The sequence below is a fragment of the Meles meles genome, chromosome 4, assembly GCF_922984935.1.
Source record: "Meles meles chromosome 4, mMelMel3.1 paternal haplotype, whole genome shotgun sequence".
Classification (NCBI taxonomy): domain Eukaryota; kingdom Metazoa; phylum Chordata; class Mammalia; order Carnivora; family Mustelidae; genus Meles; species Meles meles.
Genome location: NC_060069.1, coordinates 12,892,078 through 12,912,467, shown reverse-complemented (window position 1 = coordinate 12,912,467; position 20,390 = coordinate 12,892,078). Strand labels below are relative to the sequence as shown.

The following is a 20,390-nucleotide window of genomic DNA, read 5'->3' as shown; positions in this document are numbered from 1 at the left end:
AGATCTCAGTATATTCAGTAGATTGATGATGTCATCTGAGCCCTTCTGATTTTCTGCCCGCCAGATCTGTCCATTTCTGACAGACAGTTATTGAACTTGCCAACCATCATAATGGATTTTAAAAGTTCTCTTTGCAACTTTATTAGTTTTTGTTTCACACAGGTTGATGCTCTGTTGTTAGGTGCATATATGTTAAGGATTGATGTATCTTGGAGAATTGATCCCTTTATCATTGTGTAATGATTGTGTAATCAGCCCGGTGTATTTTTCTCCATTCACTTACTTTTTTTTTCTTTTTTTAAAAAAATTTATTTTATTTTCTCAGTGTTCCAAGATTCATTGTTTATGCACCACACCCAGTGCTCCACGCAATCCATGCCCTCCTTAATACCCACCACCAGGCTCACCAGCCCCCCACTTCCCTCCCCTCCAAAACCCTCAGTTTGTTTCTCAGAGTCCACAGTCCATTCATTTACTTTTAATCTAAATGTTTCTTTGTTTTTAAAATGGGTTCCTTGTAAGTAGCATACAGTTGGGTTGTATTTTTGACGCACTCTGACAATCTTTTAGTTGGTGCATTTAGTCCATTGACATTTAAAATGATTATTGATAGAGTTGGATTATTAGCTATCATATTTGTTACTCTTTTCTGTTTGTTACCTTGTTCTTCGTTTCTATTATTGTCTTCCACCCTTTTTCAGCCTTTTGTAGTTTTAATGGAGCATTTCATGTTATTTCATTTTCTTTCCTTTCTCAGCATACCAGTTATACGTCTTTTACTTTTTTTAGTGGTTTCCTTAAATTTTACATTATGCATTTTAGGTACACTTTCAAATAACACTATACCACTTCACTGATAGTGTGAGTACTTTATAATAGCAAATAGCAAATAGCAATAGCAAATAATAGCAAATATTACTTTATAATAATAATATTATTTTTATAAAAAATAATAGCAAATAGTACTTTATAATAGCAAAACCTAATTCCTTCCTCCCATCCTTTGTGTCATTGCCGTTACTCATTTCACTTATACGTGAGCATGTATATATCCATGTGTGTTTGTATATACACACATACATACATACGTACATACATACATGTATATACATAAAAGCATACATAGTTGAATATATTTTGAAGATTTTATTTATTTATCTGAGAAAAAGAGAGACAGTGACAGAGACAGCAAGAGAGCATAGGCAGAGGGAAAGGGAGAAGCAGGCACCCCACTGAGCAGGGAGCCAGATACAGGACTTGATTCCAGGATCCTGGGATCATGACCTGAGCTGAAGGCAGAAGCTTAACTAACTGAGCCACCCAGGCGTCCCTGTTGGTATTATTATTATTTTAAACAACTAGCATCTGTTATATCAATTGACAATAAGAAAAATAAAAGTTTTTATTTTACTTCACTTATTCCTTCTTATGTTCTTCCTTTATGTAGATCTGAGTTTTTAACCTATATTATTTTCTTCTAAATTACTTCTTGTGAGGCAGGTCTCCTGACAACAAATTCCCTCAGTTTTTGTTTGTCTGAGGAAGTCCATTTCTCCTTTACTTTTAAAGGATAATTAACAGGATACAGAATTCTAGGTTGATGTTTCTCTTCTGTCAACGCCTTAAATATTTCACTTCATTCTCTTTTTCGCTTGTGTGGTTTCTAAGTAGAAGTTGGTTGTTATTCTTATCTTTGTTCTTATATAGGTAAGGTGTTTTTATTTTTGTCCCCACCTTCTGCTGCCTTTTTAAGGACTTTATCTTTGATCTTCTGTAGTTTGAAGATGATATGTTTAGCTGTAGTTCTCTTGGCATTTACCCGGCCTAGTCTTCTCTGAGCTTCCGGGATCTGTGGTTTGGTGTCTGACATTTATTTGGGGAATTTTTGTCACTAGTACTTCAAGTATTTCTTCTGTTTCTTGTTCTGTGTCTTTTCTTTCTGATACTTCTGTTATGTGTGTGTTATATTCTAGGTAGTTGTCCCACAGTCCTTGGATTTTTTGTTCTGCCTTTTTTTTTCCCAGTCTTCGTTCACTTTGCTTTTCAGTTTTTAAGAATTTTGTTGATCTATCCTTTAGCTCAGAGAGTCTTTCCTTAGTTATGTCTAGTGTACTAATAAGCCCATCAAAGGAATTCTTCATTTCTATTTCAGTGTTTTGTTATCTCTAGCATTTCTTTTTGATTCTTTCTTAGGGTTTCCATCTCTGCTTTCATTGCCTGTTTGTTGATGCATGCTGTCTATTCTGTCCATCAGAGCCCTTAGCATATTAATCATAGGTGTTTTCAGTTTCTGATTTCATAATTCCAAGGCCCCTGCCTTGTCTGGTTCTGATGTTTGCTCTGTCTCTTCAAATTGTGCCTTTTGCCTTTTGTTATGTCTTGTAATTTTTTTTTTCTGGTAGCCAGAACATGATGTGGAAGGGAAAAAGAACTGCTGTAAATATGCCTTAAATAATGTGATGATAAGGTGAGTAGGGAGGGGAGGTATCTTCACTTCTTCAGTCCTATGGTTAGGTCTCAGTCTTACTATGAACCTCTCCCTCTGAACCATGAACTTCACAAGTGTTTCTAATTCTCTGCACCCTCTTAGATGGGGCAGAATGGTTAAAGTGCACTGAAGTTGGGTATTTCCCTTCCCCCAGGTCATGTAGGGTCTAAGAACACCCCAGCAGATATGCTCTGGTTGACTACTTTTCCCTGAGGGCGGGTTTTCATTCTTGTAGTTGTTGTTTGTTTTTGTTTTTTGAGGACAGGTTTTGTTAAGAACGGAGTGCCCTGTTCAGAATGAATCCGCCCCAGCCCACATACTAGAAGCCAAGGGGATTTTTTCCCTAATATTTACTGTGGAATCCTGGTCAAGCTCTTAGAGTTGTTTGTGGGGGTGTCTCCTTTTTACTGGGTTCCTTGGAGTATTTAACTCTCAGAGTTGTCCATACTGAGCTTCTAGGAATTCCTTCAGTGTAGTTCAGGTTTTCCTCTACTGCACTGGTTCCTACCAGGTGTTTTGCTTATGAGTTCTGCTCTGGTAAGTTGTGACTCCTTATATTTGCCTGTTTGTCCTGTGTCTTCCCCTCTCTTATAGAGGCAAGAGGAGTTGTTGATTTTTCAGTCTGTTGGGCTTTTTACCTGTTGGGGAGGAGTAGTGATGTCCAAGTTCCGTATAGGCAGAACCAGAAATTCGAAGTCCCTCCCCGTTCTGTTTTAGATCAGTACTGTGGCATTATTTCCTGAATGGGTTTTGTGCGTTCCATATTCCATGCTTTGCATTACTTGCTTGCCCGCTCTTGGAAGGCTGCTTCTCGTCATTGTTCCTTTTGGGATTCCTGAAAGCTCATTTTTTTTTTAAGATTTTATTTATTTATTTGACAGAAAGAGAGAGAGAGATCATAAGTAGGCAGAGAGAGAGAGGGGAAGCAGGCTCCCTGCTGAGCAGAGAGCCCGATGCGGGGCTCGATCCCAGGACCCTGAGATCATGACCTGAGCCGAAGGCAGAGGCTTAACCCACTGAGCCACCCAGGCGCCCCCTGAAAGCTCATTTTTGAAGGCCTGAGTTCATCATCACCCTTGTTCATGAAACATCTTCTAGTCTTTACAATTGGAAATAATCTACGCCTATTCTGTGTTCTAGTAGAATTTCTTAATAACTTTTTGATGATATTACTTAATTTTGTTGCATCCTATATTTACTTAGACCTGCCAGTGTATTCAATCTGCCAATGTATTTAGTACATTTATATTAATCTCCTCAGGGTGCCAGGCACTGGAGATGCCAAGATAAATATGGCATGGACCCTTAAGAATCTCAAAATCTAATAGAGAAAGCAGCCAAAAAAAAAAGTTGCAGTGCAAGATAACTGGTGCTGTCATGGAAAGAGTATGTATGAGAGTTTAACTCAGGTCTCACCTTTCAGATCTGCCGGTCAGCCCTTGGAGAGCATGGACCTGATTTGTTCTTGTGTCACTATAGAGTCAAGTTGATGCTTACTAAAAGCTCACTGATTGTGAATCTTATCACTGATGATCCGTGTTGTTTAGTTTTAGCAGTAACAGTCTTTAACACTTTTAGTCTTCAGAGACATAAGCACACTTTGAAAAAAATACTGTTAATAGCCTTCTAGTCTGAGTTTAAACAAGATAATTTCGTCTCATAAGTTGTGCTGTTGCCATCATTATTGAATTTATTTGATCTGAATATGTCACTATATTAAATATTATCTCCTCCTCAACTAATTTTAATATTCCTTTATTCTACTAGCCCTTTTTTGCCTCAAAGGGTTTTCTATTCATTTCAATTAATTGTTCCTTATGTCAGCCTAATGAGGTTGTTACTGTCCTCATTTTTATTACTGAAAAAACTGGTAATCAAAAGGTAAATCAGGGAACTTCTAATTTACAGCATTTCTAATTCAGAGCTTGAATTGTCCATTCTGAACCGGTTTTGTCATGCTTCAAAGACTGTAACGTTAAATGAAATATAGTATTATTTAAAATTGATGGGAAATAGTAAGTTCAGAATAAAATATTTCCGTATTAGATATCAGGGAAGTCTGTTATTTGATCTCTCAAGGTCTATTCTAAAAGTGTATTTGTAGTGTATATAATATTATTTGCAAGTTAACATAGTAATAAGCTATTGCTAAACAGTATTGCTTCTTCTTCAGATGCATTCTTCCTCTCTCTTGAATTAAATGATTAAAATTCCTTATCACTGTAAGTGACTGTATTTAAAGTTTATCTGATTGCCTGTTGGATAGGGCAGTCATCATCTTCAGTTCTTGGTCCTTTATGTTTCTGGTTATTGTAGGGTTATTCCTGTAGCACTTGAGGCTGCTCAGCTCTTCAGTTAATGACCTTCTTTCCTACTTCACTCTCCATGATATGACTGGATCCCTAAGAACTCAAGATTCTCATGTTAGTGCTTCCTTTTGGTTATAGTTTATATATGGATCAAGCTTTAGATGTAATTGATACAAGCAAACTTTGTCTTCTCAGCTTTTTCTTATAATTCAGTATTTTTTGGATTCATTAATAATTGTTAAAATTCCCTTTTAAAATTTAGATGTGTGTGCTGTCCAGGCACATGTAGCTGTATAAATTTAAATTAAAATTAAAAATTAAGTCTTCATTTACAGTAGTCCTATTTCAAGTGCTAATGGCTATTGGATGGGACAACACAGATATAGAACATTTCTGTCATAAAAAGTTCTACTGTGCAATGTTGTGTAGATAATTTATTGCTATATATTTGTATATGATATAAATGTCTGCATTTTATTTTTTTTATCCATAGTGAATTTTTAGATATGGTCTATGCTAAATACTTAATTTTTATTTCCTTCCTCTGCCCTTAAGAGTACCTCTGTGAATTTTTTTTTACAGTATACAAGTCTCATCTGAGTTTTAGTCGAATTTAATTATTAACTTACATTGTAGTAGGCAACTTGAAATTAGACTACTTTGCAAATCTTTCCTATATTAATGATACACAAAGGTAATTTTACAAAGTGAACTTACTGATTTTTAAAATTTTTCTTAAAGTCTGTCTTCTCCAAAGTTCCCATTTAGAGAGAAATAACTGCCAGTCCTCTGATCCAGCATTGTTTGCCGTATTGTACAATGATAAGATGTCCTGAATCCTCCAAGCCCATTTTTTTACTTAAAAAAAAAATTCCTTAGGGAAGGAAGATTTTACAAGCAGTTTCAGAGCAGAATTGATTTTGGTTTGTGTTAATGCAGACAATCTGCCCAGTGTTAAAATGTTAAAGAGAAAAAAAAAAAAAAAAAACCATACAAGCTGCCATATTCGTGTGATCACACCAAAATAGCAGCTTGTATTTATATTTTCAGTCTCCTCGAGGTGGACTGCAGGCACACATGAATGAGTGGATGTAGTTGGTGTTGTGTTGTGATTTTATTTAATGCAGGCAGAGTACATGCTTGTGCATGCACGACCAGCCCTCACATATGCACTTGTTCACAGCCGGGAAAGCGAAAACGACAACACAAGCCGCTCTCTGAGAGTTGTCGGCAACCTGTGTGTGTGTTTCTTAAATATTAAAGAGGGGAAAAACAGATTTTCAGGAATACAAGAAACAATTCTTGTCAAATGGCCTGTAGTCCTGCCTCATTTGACAACATTTAAGGTAAAAACAAAATATTTTATTATAGTTGCGTGCATATATGTGTGTGTGTGTGTATGTGTGTGTGTGTGTGTGTTTTCCTGTACTGTTTTTAACATGTATTTTTCCCATCTCTATTCCATTTAGGCATGCAAATTCTTACTACACATTTATTCCAATTTGTGGGATTTCTTTCAATTTGAAAAAAGTTCTGTAGTACTTGAGTGAAAATGCAGGTGTATTTGCTGCAGAACGGACAGTCATGGTGCTTCGATCGGTTAGCATCTGAGGCCCCTAATGTTTGGAGTTTGGAAGCAGGGCTCCATGTAGCGGCAGCACGGATAGATCACCGTGAGCTGCCGACCAGAAGAGGTTTTGCTGTTGAGATCCTCCTCGTTTTAAATTAAGCCAGGTTTTTCAGTGCTGTATATAGTTGTGGGTCACATAGTAAAGAAGGTTCGAAAGTAAGGTCTTGTGTGTGGTCAAGTAATAGCTCATCCTGAAAAATTCCTACCAGGTATAACCTGTTCAATAGTAGAACAGAATCTTTTCAGAACTTGAGTGCAGATTCGGAACTGAACTACCTTAGTACTTTAAGGGTAAATGCTTTGAATTTAAAGTGTTTTAATTGTTGCAAAATAGAGATTATTTTCAGTTGTGAGAATCTTGCACTTTAAGTGCATGTGTCTATCTCCTTATTTATTTTTCCCCTAATTTTTCACCTTTATGGGATGAGTAGAAAGTTTTTTGGTTTTGAGCCAGGGGTGTAGTAGGGTCAAGGGCTTGCTGTTTAAGGATGTTGGAGAACTAGACAGAAGCTTTGATGAAAATGTCTGTTAGATGGTGACACATCCCATCTCCTGAAACTCCACCCCACCTGCCCTTTCTCCACTGTGCATTCTTTGCTGTTTCCTGTCATAACCCTTCTGCTTCATCATCTCCCTTGTAAGGTGATTTCAAACTCCCATTTCCATGTTGGCCTCTTGGAGGTTTCCTCTTGGGCTGGATTCTATTGTCATCACATCAGATTTCTACTTTTTTTTTTTTTTTAAGCTTTTTAAAATCAGTGTTCACCTTCAGTTTGTGGCCAATGAAAACTGTATTGCTCTTTTCTTTATTAATTGGAGAAACCAGCAGAACTCGGCCCAGCTTTTCTTCTGCTTCACCTTCCCACCTCCAGTCCCTGAGTCCATAGATTTCACTTTTATTTTTCACTGGTTTGTTTGTAGGTTTGTGGATTTATTCACTCATCCAACAAATATTACTTGAGAAATTACTATGTGCTAGCTACTGCCGTGGAAATCGAAGGTCCTGATAAGGAAAATAGTGCCTGTTTTACTCTTTTATAGATCATGTACATTTTATTGTAATTAACTCCTTTTAATACATCTGTAAAATGTCTGTTTTCTCTCTTAGATTTTCTTGAGTGCTTAGTTCTTATACCTGGCACCCATAATGGACACTTGTGTTATTGGTAGTCATCTAACTACATCTCTATTTTGCAAACCTGAAAAGTTGAAACTAAAAAAGAATATGAAAAGAAAATAAAATTTATTAATGACCAAAATGGAAATAATGCCTAGGACTCCTAATCTTTCCACAACTCTGTAATATTTTATGTTAATGTTGTTTGCCTAGACTTAACACTTTTTCAGTTCAAGAAATATCAAGTGAATAACACCTTTTGTATGCAGAGCACTCTGTGGAGCAAACAGAAGATGGAAATGTCGGTGAGTTATTTTAAGTCTCATTCAGAAAGAGATTAAATAAATATGGTTTGTGCCCTCTAGGCTGATAATACTCTAATGCCGAGTTTCTCAACCTGGGAGCATTGACATCTTGGACCCGTTCTTTGTTTTGCGAGGCTGTCATGTGCTGGGTAGGCTGTGCGGCACCATCCCTGGCCTCTGACTGCTAAAGGCTCTGTGAGGCATGCTTTTCAATTGTCACAGGGCATTGGGGGATCTTGACTGACACAGGGTTCTCTGAGGCACCACTTTAGAGCCTTCTGAGATCTTAACGAAAGATTTTACACTCACTTCCTTGGTTTCATCTTTAGACTTTTTTTTTAATTGTGTTCTAGATTTGATGTTTGCCCACAAGCACTGTCATAATAATGTTAGCATCATTTGCTGAAAAGAGAGGCTGAGAATGAGAAGTTTTATTTTCAAAGTCCCAGAACCTTTACATTTAGCAGGTCTTCCTTTTACTTCTCTCCTCTCTCATTCTACTATAACTACAAGTATAACTCAGCACCTTTAACACTCTGCCTGGATATAGCTCCTTAGATAGGTCACCCAGCTTATGTGGTACATTTTCTATTTTCTGTATAACTAGAGGCTGCCATGTTGCCGCTATGTTATGAGGAAGCTTCTTCCTCCATTTTTCCTATAATGTTTTCCTTATTTTCATTTAAGCCCTCCCTGGCTGCCTCCTCATAGTCTGTCTTTTGCCAGCAGCCTTTTTCATGTGCATTAATACTTCTCTGGTGCTGTATACAAGGTCCTTCCAGCTTCTGCCCAGTCCCATAGACACTCCTACCATGTATTTTATGGTTTTTTAATAACACCCCAGATTCAGGTACTTAAGGCTGTGTTAGTTATCTGTAACTGCATAATAAGTTGACCAAAACCTAGTGACTTGGAACAATAATCATTTATTTCGTAGTTGCTGCATATCAGCAGTTGGAGAGCAGCTTAGCCAAAAGGTTCTGGCTTAGGAGTCTCGTGAGATTGCAGTCAGATATCAATTGGAGCTGCAGTCATCTGGAGGCTTGACTAGGACTAGAGGATCCATATTGGTTCCTCTCCACGTACATCTCTCTGTGGGGCTGCTTATGTGTCTTTCTCCAGAGACTCCTCCCAGAGCAAGCAATCCAAGAGAGGAGTATATTCTTAAGAATTTGCATATGTATTTTTAAAACCACCACCATCCACAGGTAACTTCCCAAGCCTCCTGGATGACCTTTTCTATCCAGAAAGGAAAAATGTGTATGGGGCCTTGCTGAAGTGGAGATGGGGGTTGAATTTTGTGGTCATACATCACTTCCACTCTCATTTCATTGGCTAGCACTCAGTCACGTGTTACAGCTCACTGAGAAAGAAGCTGAGAAATTAAATCCAGCTGTGTGCCTGCAAAGACAAGAAAGCATATTTGGTTGAATAGGGACACTGGTGAAATCAACCAAAATAGGGAGCACAGGAAGAAAAAGTCTGCCTGCTTTCATTCTGTATGAAATTGCTTCTCTTGATGGTTTTTGCTTGATTTTCCACTTTTTCTTTGATAAAACAATAAACCAGAAGAAGGTATTATCATTATTTTGGTGTTTAATAGTATTCTAGGGAGTTTCCATCAGCTCATTTTAAATTTTGGATGAATGCTTGTTTTGAAATTCTGTTTTTGAAGTATGAGCATAACATCAGTTATTGTTCCTACAAGTCCTTCTGTGCTTCTCTGTCCTACTGCATGATTATAAACCTTCACCAAGGGCTTTATTTTTCCCCCTGGGACATCTTATTGAATACTTGCATCTTCAGTAATTCATCTGGGCCCAATGCTTTGTCTGTTTTAATACTTCTAATTACCTAATTATGTACTATAATGCAGTGACAAAGCCCTTTATCATTTCACTCTTTTCTTAACCCTTTTTTTGCTTAGGATTTTTAATTTATTTTTTATTTTTTAAATTTTTTTGGTCTCTTTGTTGTCTGAGGAACTCTTCATTACAGATGACCCAGGATTTGCCTCTCTTCTCTTAATTGTCTGTTTGTATTATCACAAATCACTGCCATGTTGAATATCTTTCCAATTAACTTACATCAGGCTCCTGAGTTCCTGGCTATTGGGGCTCTAAAGTTGTGTGGTTTTTCTCCATCCCTTACTTCCTGATTCATTCCATTATACTGTAGTCGCGTGGGCAGATACCCAAAAGGCACTTACAGTAGTCTGGTTGTTGTAAACTACTTTTGTGACAGAATTAGTGGCCAATCTGTCATTCATTTAAATGTCTACAACAAGTATCCACGGATAAATGTAATGGAAGTCAAGATTTTTCAAAATTATGCTGGCTTTACTTCAGGATAAGTAAAAATTGATGGAGAGAATTTTTTTTTATTATATATGTGTTTTAGATAATGAAGGTAAAATGATAGAATTAAGAGTTTTACTATTTACAACCTGTAATGAATTGATAGATGTAGGCAATGATCATCAATGGTTGCTTGGTTGCTAGCTATCCTAAAAATAAATAAGCTAATATATGCATCTTGATGGAAGTACATAATACCAACTGTGACGGTTACCTATTGCTACATAGTAAACCACCCCAAAGCATTAAACAGCAGCATTTATTTTGTTGATGAATGTACAACCTGGGCAAGACTGAGGCAGACAGTTTCTCTGTGATCCATGTGGTATTGGCCAAGCCTGCTTGAAGGGTGGGGGCTGGAAATCATGTGAAGCCTTGTTCACTCCCACATCTGGCTGCTGAAGTTGGCTCTCAGCAGAGACCTTCTCTGCGGCTGGGGACTAGAAATCTCCTATGGCCCTCCCACGTAGCTGCTTGACTGCCTAGCAGCATGCTATCTGAGTTCCAAGGATGTGTCCACAGAGAGCCAGATGGAAGTTGTGTCACAACATCACTTTGTGAGAAACTAGTCACTAAGGTCAGCATGCATTCAAATGGAGAGGAGTTAGACTCCTCCACCTTTTCACAGAAGTGTCAAAGAATTTGTAAGTGTATGCTAAAACCTTGACACCACCCATGAAGAATTTTGTTGAAAATTAAGTTTGAATTTGATGAAGTCTCTAGACCTAACTACCAGTTTATAGGCTGTATAGCAGGAGGAATGTGTTAAATAACAAAATAGAGGAACAATAAGAAAAATTCAGAATGTGGGACGTTTCGACACAATAAATAACCTGGCTTCCTTAACAAATACGTTGTAGAGACAGAGACAGGGAGGAGAAAAGAGAGGAGAAGAATAAATCTTAAGAGATACATCAACAAATTGTAGTGTATGGGCATTTTTTGGATCTTGAACAAACTGAAAAAAAATTAGGGGAATTTGCACATTGCCTGGATATTTGATTTAATTAATGGATTATTTTATTAGTCATAGTATTAGAATCGTATATGGTTATGTTTTTAGAGTCCTTTTAGAGATATAGTTGTGACATCTCAGATTTGTTTCAAAATAGAGAATTGAGGGAGGAATATATATGAATCAAGAACTGGTTGGTAATGATATTGGATGATGGATTTATTGAGTCTACCATGCCTATTCTTTAGAAATGTTTGAATTTTCCATAATGAAAGTTTTTAAGTCTTGTGATGAAAACTATAATGCCTGTGAATTTTGGGTTATTTCAAGATGCAGAACAAAACTCACACACCAAGGTTTTATGTCTCTTGGTATTAATTTGCAATATGTAAAATTTGTCTGATTATAAGTTCCTTCACACATCTTGGGAGAGAAACTGCTGTATTTTAAATATTGATCTGTTAACTTGGAACTGAAATACTACTTTTCCCATCGAGAAAATCAAGAAAAATCTTAGAGTCCCTTGGAGAGCCCTCATTTTTCTAGGTCCCCAGTTTGGGGTGCCCTTGTTCCCCATGGCAAAGCACCTGGCTTCTGACACCTTGCTGGGAGGACCAGAGCCCTGCTGGGTTGGCCTTGGGACCTTGCTGAGCTTCCAAGCCCCTCCTGGCAGGTCAGGAATTGGGATGGTGGTAGTCAGTCCCTTTCCCTGATAGTGAGGCCTTTCCTTCTGTGTCTGTCACCGCTCTGGGCTCTCCTGTGCATTCAAACTGCGGAGCTTGCCCGTCCCAGGAATGGGGGGCAGGCGAGGGGGGAGGACTAGGGGAAGAGAACCTGGGGTTTGTACAAGGGCTCTGGGATTGGGAACACGAAGGGTTTGGAGGGGAACTAGTTGGAGGGAAGGTAAAGTTCAAGGATGCTCTTGCTTTAATCACCACATCGCTCATCACTTTGTTCTTAAAGAAGTCTAGGATACAGTAAAAATAAATAAATAAATAAATAAATAAATAAATAGAAGAGAAAGGAAAATCTTAGACTATATTGTCTAAATTTCATCATGGAGTACTTAAATATTACTTTCTCTTTGGTTTTTATCTATGTCAGAGTTTCAATCTCACTTATTTACCATTTTCACTTCCTGGCCATATTTAGAAAGTTCTGCTATTGCGCTTCCATTTTCTGATAATAGTGAAATTTATCTTTAGTCCCATTTGGTATGCATTTTGTTCTTTTATTTGATATCAGATAATTGTTTTGAATCATAAACTTAACATAGTTTTAACTCAAGTTTTTTTTTTCTCTACCTCGTCTTTATGGAAGTTACTACCATTTCTTTCTTTTTTTTAATGGAAGTGTAGAGTCACTATTGATTTTCAAAATCTTAACAATTATTGAGGCCCGCTTGGGTCTGTATTCCGTGATTTTCATTATTGTTTCAGAAGTAAATTTGCCCCACGGTGTTCAAATTACTTTACCTACCCTCAATACCAGATGGCCTGTGGTTAAAAAATAAAACAAAACAAACAAAAAAACATGTAATGGACGGTAGGGAAGCTATTTTGAAACAGAAAACATTATCATTAAAAACTGATCATTACTAGGGGGCCTGGGTCTCAGTCGGTTGAGCATCAGACTCTTGGTTTCAGCTCCGGTCGTGATCAGTGTCGTGAGGGGCCCCAGATTGAGCCCCTCATCCAGCTCTGTGCTAGGCATGGAATCATGCCTAAAACAGGGGCGCCTGGGTGGCTCCTCCTTCCCTGTGCTCCTCCCCCTTTTCCCCCACCTCTTTCTCCACTAGGTAAATAAATCTTTTTTAAAAACCCAAACCGATTATTACAGTTCCTAGAAAAACTACTCACTGTACTTTTCTCCCTTATTTCTGATCCCTATAGATGGTACATCTTCTGGTGTGAAGCCTAACAATAAGACAATCAAGTATTTGTTGTGGGAAATATGTTATTATTCAGGTGTATTCATCAACCTCATGACGTAGTTCTTGGTGACTCTGAACTCATGGAATTTTACCTACATGTGTATGTCTGACTCACTTATAATTGATGAGTGAAGCAGTGGGGGAGTACTGCTGCCCTAACCACCCAGATATGTGGGGGCAGGTGTGCATCTCTCTGCTTCAGAATCCTTACTTGTGACCTTCTGGCTTAAACTGGCTACTCTCCAAAGACTTCTTCACCTTAAAACTTCTCTGAATGTAAATTCTTTTTCCAGCTTCTTAAATAGTGTAAACTTTTATACCATTTAGAAAACTTTTCTGTGTCTTTCTGCCTTACTTTATTTGATGCTGTGAAACCATCAGAATTTAGAGAGCAAGTCATACTTTTCTAAAAAAGAGGGTATCCTGAAACTTCATAAATTGGCACTTTAGGGTTGGAGAGTAGTGTTGTAGATAGTGTGCTGTTGCGTAGATATGCCATGTCTGCCTAATACACATTTTTAGTTGATTGGGTATTTGCTAAAAGTGGGTAATTTAAATTATCTACCTGCAATTTAATTCTTGTAGCTCTCTTGTTTTTAATCTTGCAAGTGGTTAGTATGCATTTAAATGAAACTATGAATTGGTATGTAATATAATTTACATTTTTAGTAGTTAGGTATTAAACTCTTACTATATAGTTCGTGGGTATTTGTTACAAAGTGGATGTTGCAGTTTTTAGTACTTTCTTGCATAATCAGTTCAGATTGCATCATCAGCTACACAAAATTTGGTTGTGCTGGTGTGCGTGGAAAATTTTCAAAGAATAGTTAATGGAGGGGATATGCAAAATCATTTAGGCCATGTGATCTAAATTATGGGGCAAGAATCCTACTTAAAGACATGGCGAGGATGATATCTAGACTTATTGTGATGATCATTTTGCAGTGTATACAAATATTACGTCATTATGTTTTACACCTGAAACTAATATAATGTATGTCAATTATACCTCAATTTAAAAAAAAAAAAACAGGGGCGCCTGGGTGGCTCAGTGGATTAAGCCGCTGCCTTCGGCTCAGGTCATGATCTCAGGGTCCTGGGATCAAGCCCCGCATCAGGCTCTCTGCTCCGCAGGGAGCCTGCTTCCTCCTCTCTCTCTGCCTGCCTACTTGTGATCTCTCTCTGTCAAATAAATAAATAAAATCTTTAAAAAAAAAAAAAAAAAAACCAGATAAGGCTAGATTTAAGTCATCTAATGAAGAAGGAGGAGAAATAATTTCACTTCTCCGAAGGATTAATCTGTTTTTACCTTAATGACTAAATTTTCCCAAGAAGTTTCTCTTTAGCAATTTAACTGCTTACCTGTCTTTCATCCTGATTACTTTAGTTTGGGATATTTAACTTCTAACGGCTTTATCAACTTTCTTTTGTCCAAAAGAAGTCATTTAAAAAGTGGTTTTGTTTCTTCCCTGGTTCAGTGCCTTTGACATCTTTCTGGAACACCTTTGGCTTCTATGATAGAATATTCTTGCTCTGAATCTACTTTCAGGTTAATTTTCCTCTTCTTTGGGAGCTAAGGTTACTTATGCCTACTCACACTCCCTTGCCTGAGTAGAAACTATCTGGAGGGGTCATCAAATTAAGATTCATGGAAAAATATGAGGTCATCTCGCTCAAATCCTTGGGTTGTTTATTACTGAAAATCCAAGAAAGAGGTCTCCTTTGCTTGAGATAAAACCAAATATATGTGTTTGGGGACAATCGCACATCCAAGGGAATTTCAAGCGAAAGTCACATGAACAGATGAAGATAAAATAGGCTTCAATTTATTATAAAAATTAGGACCAGAAACGAGATGCTTCACAAAGCACTAGCATAGTTAACCAAGGAACCTAGCCTAGACTGGGAAGAAAGTCATTAACTCTCACAGGGAGCAAGAAAAGGATCAGAATGAAGCATAAAACAGCTGAAGTCTCCAGAACAAGGCAGTTAGCCATTACAATCTGAAGTAAAACAGCCCTTTTTGCTCTTTAAAAGACTCATTAAGGAGTGTTTTTCTGTTTTGATAATGCCCGTCCTTCCATGGTTTAGGTACTCTTCCTCTTCAGCCTCTCTCATCTCCACTGATTTTCTAGATCCCCCAAAGCCACCTAATTCACTTATTTATCCCCTAAAGTACCAATACTCAAAGACTATTAATGACCTCTGTTCCTGCACATTTACTGGTTGCCAGGCACTGTTCTTGGTGCTTTAACATGATCTCATCTTGATGTCAAAATCAGTATTATTCCGTCCACTTAATAGGTGAGGAAGTTAAGCAATCACTTACTTAAGATTATGTAGCTCGTAATTATGCAACATGAATTTGAATGCAGGCTTTTCTTCTCAGGGTTGTGATTTTTTCCACTTCATTTCATTATAATGCCATCTTGTTCCTTCCTGTAATCTCTCCTCTTTCAAGGCTTATTCCCACTTAGAGTTACTCAAATATTATTTTCTTTTTTACTTACCTATTCAAAAATGTAGTCACTTGGTTGGTTTTTCTTTGTTTGTAGATTCAGCAATTCCAAGCTCTTTCCAGACCTGCCCCACCTTTTCTCCTGTCTTGTCATCCTGCTTTGGACTGGCAGTACTTCATGGAAGGACGTCCGTTTCTCAGTACTGATTGCCATACTGTGCCATACACTTGGCGTACTCATTGCCTTCTGTGCCTTCATCTCTCTTTCTGATTTGGTTATCTTTACCACTGATATGCCATCTTCCTCTTCTTCCTCTCCTAAAAATTCTTGTTCAAACCCTTTGTGATTGAACCTATTTGACTGTTAACTTCTCGGTGACATTCCTTTTTCCCTTATGTACTCATTTTGTATTAAATTGCTGTGTATTTGTTCTTTGGATTGTTAGAATTGTATATTCTTTCATTAGAAAAAACTATGTAGGGCCACCTGAGTGGCTCAGTCAGTTAAGTGTCTCTACCTTCAGCTCCAGTCATGATCTCAGGGTCCAGGGATCGAGCCCCTTGTGGGGCTCCCCACTCAGCGGGAAGCCTCCTTCTCCCTCTCCCTCTGCCATTTCCCCCGTGCTCCCCGCCCCATGCTCTCTGGCTCTATCTCTCTGTCAAATAAATAAATGAAATCTTAATAAAAAAAAAAAAACTAAAAAAAAAAACAAAACAAAACAACAACTATGTAATCTCCTTTCAAGTGGATACTGTGCCCTTTTTCTATTTCACATTACCTCAAAGCGCCTGGTAGAATTTTTGATTTGGAGAGCATTTAAGCAATACTGACTAACTTGTTCCATTTGAAGTCAACAGTTTCATCAGACAAACTAACAGTGTGGTCGTGTATAATAATTACATTTAAAAAAAGATAATGATTTCTTTAAAAAGCTGGTACATCCAAAATTACATTCTAATCCTAAAAGCTAAATGGGCTAAAACAAAGTTATCCTGCACCCCAAATATATAGGCTATGATTCATTTTGCTTAAGAACTGTCATATCCACTGTGTGAGGAATTTAAATATATGGAGACATTTGAAATATTTAGGTGTTGAAAGGTATAATTTCCATCTGTGATAGAATAATTTCCTTTTTCTCACCCTTTTTCTCTTACCCTATCAGTCCCACCAGTGGCATAAGCTAGTTGCATGGTAAATACACACTTGTACTAACACTAACTACTTTTGTAGCCTTGACACTTCTTAAACATGAGAGTTTGAAGATAATTCTTAGAATTCTGCTAGTCAGTTTTAATCCTGTGTTTTCTTTCTTCAGGTTTCCTGAAATGCAGTTTTTCCAACAAGAAAATGTGAGGAAAATTCTTACAGATGTTCTTTTCTGTTATGCTAGAGAAAACGAGCAGTTGCTTTATAAACAGGTAATGAAAATATCGTACAGGTGGCATCCATTGACTCAAAATTTTCTATACAGCTTGACAAATGATAGAGCAATAATGTAGCCTTTATTGTATCCAAAGTTGTATCATAATAGTAAAGCAATCAAAGAACTGCTTGTCAGCTGCATGGTGAAAAAAGTAAGCTCATTGAAGCACATATGCTTCTTCCTTATTATGAGACATTCCACCAAATTGTCTTCTATAAGGCGTTCAATCTTTTCTTTCAACTTTGGGAGTTTGTTTATAAACAGCATCTTTGAAGCCAATCTAGTAATAAAACTTTTCAGAGTTGTATGTATAAATATTGTTTCTAAATACAGCACTTATAAATATGTGACATGCTGTGTAAAAAATAACCAAGTGTCCTTCTACTTTTAAGGTTTACTGCTGCTATAACTTCGGAAAGTTCCTCCAAATTTTTTGAAACTTATGATATTCTTTGGTATCCAGATATACATCCCATTACTAAAGGAAAGAAGATTAAGATTGTTGGATTATGTTTTGCTTTCATTGAAATGTACATTATTTAATATATAAAGAAGTATCTAGGTTTCTACTTAAGCTTATGGTGTTCTAATAAAAATACAAAAGTTGGATTTTTTTTAAAGGTTTTACTTATTTATTTGACTGAGACACAGCGAGAGAGGGAACACAAATGGGAGTCGGAGAGGGAGAAAAGTTGGATATTTTATGTATTTCTCAAAATGTATAGTAAGTGGGAATTTAAATCAAATTAATAAATTCTCTAACAATCAAAAGTTTCAGTATGTCCAACTGATAACTGTCTAACTTCAATGTAATATAACAGAAATTGTTTGGCTAGAGCAATGTGTGTGTGTGTATATATACATATATATATATATACATATATATATATTTTTTTTTTTTTAAGTTTATTTAAGTAATCTTACACTCAGCATAGGGATCCAACTCACAACCCTGGAATCAGGAGTCACACACTCTTCTGACTGAGCCACCCAGGCACCCCTAGGGTAATGTATTTAATTTGAAATATACTTGATCAGTTTAAAGATAATAAAGTACTGATGAATCACTGAGCTCTACCTCTGAAACTAATAATACACCATATGTTAATTAATTGAATTTAAATAAAATTTGAGAAAATAAAGATAATAAGCCAAGTCATATTCCAGTTGTCCTAAATAATGTATTTGTTTTTATATACATAGAATACCCAAGGGAACTAATTTTATCTTACTTTTAATACTAGTAATATGCTTTCATGTTAACTACATGGTGATTATCACTTTTAAAGTGTTTTTTTTTTAATATTTTATTTATTTGACAGAGAGAAATCACAACTAGGCAGAGAGAGAGGAGGAAGCAGGCTCCCTGCGGAGCAGAGAGCCCGATGTGGGGCTCGATCCCAGGACCCTGGGATCATGACCTGAGCCGAAGGCAGAGGCTTTAACCCACTGAGCCACCCAGGCGCCCCTGATTATCACTTTTAGTATGGAAGATGGAAAAAATATATCCCATTCATAATGACGACCAAAACTTTAAAATGCCTTGAAATAAATATAACAATATAGATGCAAAAGATATGTGAAGAAAACTATAAATGTTATTGAAGGACATAAAGCAAGAGTTGAATAAACAAGAAAGTGGTTGTATGTTTGTAGATGGGAAGGCATGAAATATTACTTCTTCCCAAATTAATATGTAAATGTATTATCATTCCAGAGATAATCAGAGAGAGAGAGATACATTTTTTAAAAACTGGACATAATTATTTTAAATTTAGTGCCAAAAAGCTTTACCATAATTTTAATGGAGATAATACCGCTTAGGGGTTAAGAGCACTGGGTCTGGGCTTAAATCTGTTATTTAAATCTCAGCTTAAGCATTTACTAGCTACATAATCCTGGACAATTTACTTACTTAAATTTTCTAAATCTTAGTTTTACTGTCAGTAAGATGAGGGCAATAATAGTATTGACCTTGTAGAGTTAAAAACACATAGTGATCATTACGAGTTCTTGTTGGTATTTATGGTGGATTTACTATTATTATCATTATTAATATGTTAGAGTTGCTACAGAATGTAAGGAAAGGGGAAAATGGCAGAGGGAGATATGAAAACTTATGTAAACATTCTGTGATCAAGCTAATATGACATTAGTATGGGAATCAACATGGATCAATGGAACAAACTAAGAACACGTCCAGTTGTATATGAATTCTTAATATACGATAAGATAGGATATTTTCCTTTAATGGGAGAAAAGGATATTGACTTGCCATGTTTGACTTTCCATCTAGAAAAAAGATTAAATTATACCTTTATAGAATAATATCCAGGTGGCGTAAAGATATAAATATGAAAACTGAAATTTTTAAATGAAATATTGTAAAAAATGTGGGGGAATTGTTTATAATCGCAGGATTGGAAAGACCTTTCCAAGCCAGATAGACTCTCCAGAAGTCAGATAAAAAGTTCAAAGACCAAAAACAAAGAAACCAAAAAGAAGACTGGGAGAAAGTAGATATCAGTGTATGACTTTTGGAAGCAAATAACAGAAAATCCCATTCAGAATGACTTGAACTCAAAGGATGTTGTTAACACACTTTGCAAGAAGTCTAGGGGCAAAATGGTTCTGCAGCATTAGTTATTCCAGTAGTTCAGACTCCTTTCTGTTTTTCTGTTCTCTCATTGTGTTGGCTTCTGTCGTCAAGCTTATCTCTTTGTTGTGCCCTTTCTTCTTTCCAATATTTGAAAATACCTCACAGTAAAAGATTTAATGATAGCGAACCAAGTCAGAATAAAATTATCCCAAGTTACACATTCTTATTTAGAGAAAGAAAAAAGTCAATTAAGGAAGTGTTATAATAATAGAAACAAATTCCACAGACAAGGAATAAAAACATAATAACTGCACTCAAACATTAGTGATGTGTGTGGGCCTCTGCATTTGTAAGAAAGACTAGACAGGAATAGGGAAGGTCAGATTCTTGATAATTTAGACAAAGTCAATTACTGAATAAGAAAGTATCATTAACATACTCTTGGGAGTCCCTTAATAAGACTTAATTACTCCCTGTACATGTTTAAAATCCTATAGATTCTTTACATAGAAATAATACCTTGCTAAAGAAGGACTGAATATTTAGCCAGATCAAATTTAAGAAAAAAACCTTGAGTTTCATCACAAGCTGTTAAAGCTATTATTTTGTACTAGGTGACACCCCGTTTAACATCGACCATATTGTTAATAGTTATGGGATTTTATTGAATTAATGAGACTGTTATCATGTAGTAGAATGTCTTGCTGAGTTAATTGAAACTGCAGAGATTATATAAATGGTATTAATGAACTTTGACTGCCTGATGCCTCAGCTTTAATAAAGACTGCTTGGTGGGCTAAATGAACACAGGC

At 36.6% G+C, this 20,390-nt stretch overlaps 1 protein-coding gene across 3 annotated transcripts in view; it reads left to right on the top strand.

Annotated features, from left to right (window-relative positions):
* The window catches only part of TBC1D5 (TBC1 domain family member 5), a 579,401-nt gene that overhangs the window by 336,973 nt on the left and 222,038 nt on the right, over positions 1-20,390 (top strand). For all 3 annotated transcript variants that reach the window (XM_046002325.1, XM_046002328.1, XM_046002327.1), the window contains one exon: positions 16,872-16,974. In XM_046002325.1, the coding sequence (XP_045858281.1) occupies positions 16,872-16,974 (103 nt within the window). The remainder of the gene's footprint in view (positions 1-16,871; positions 16,975-20,390) is intronic.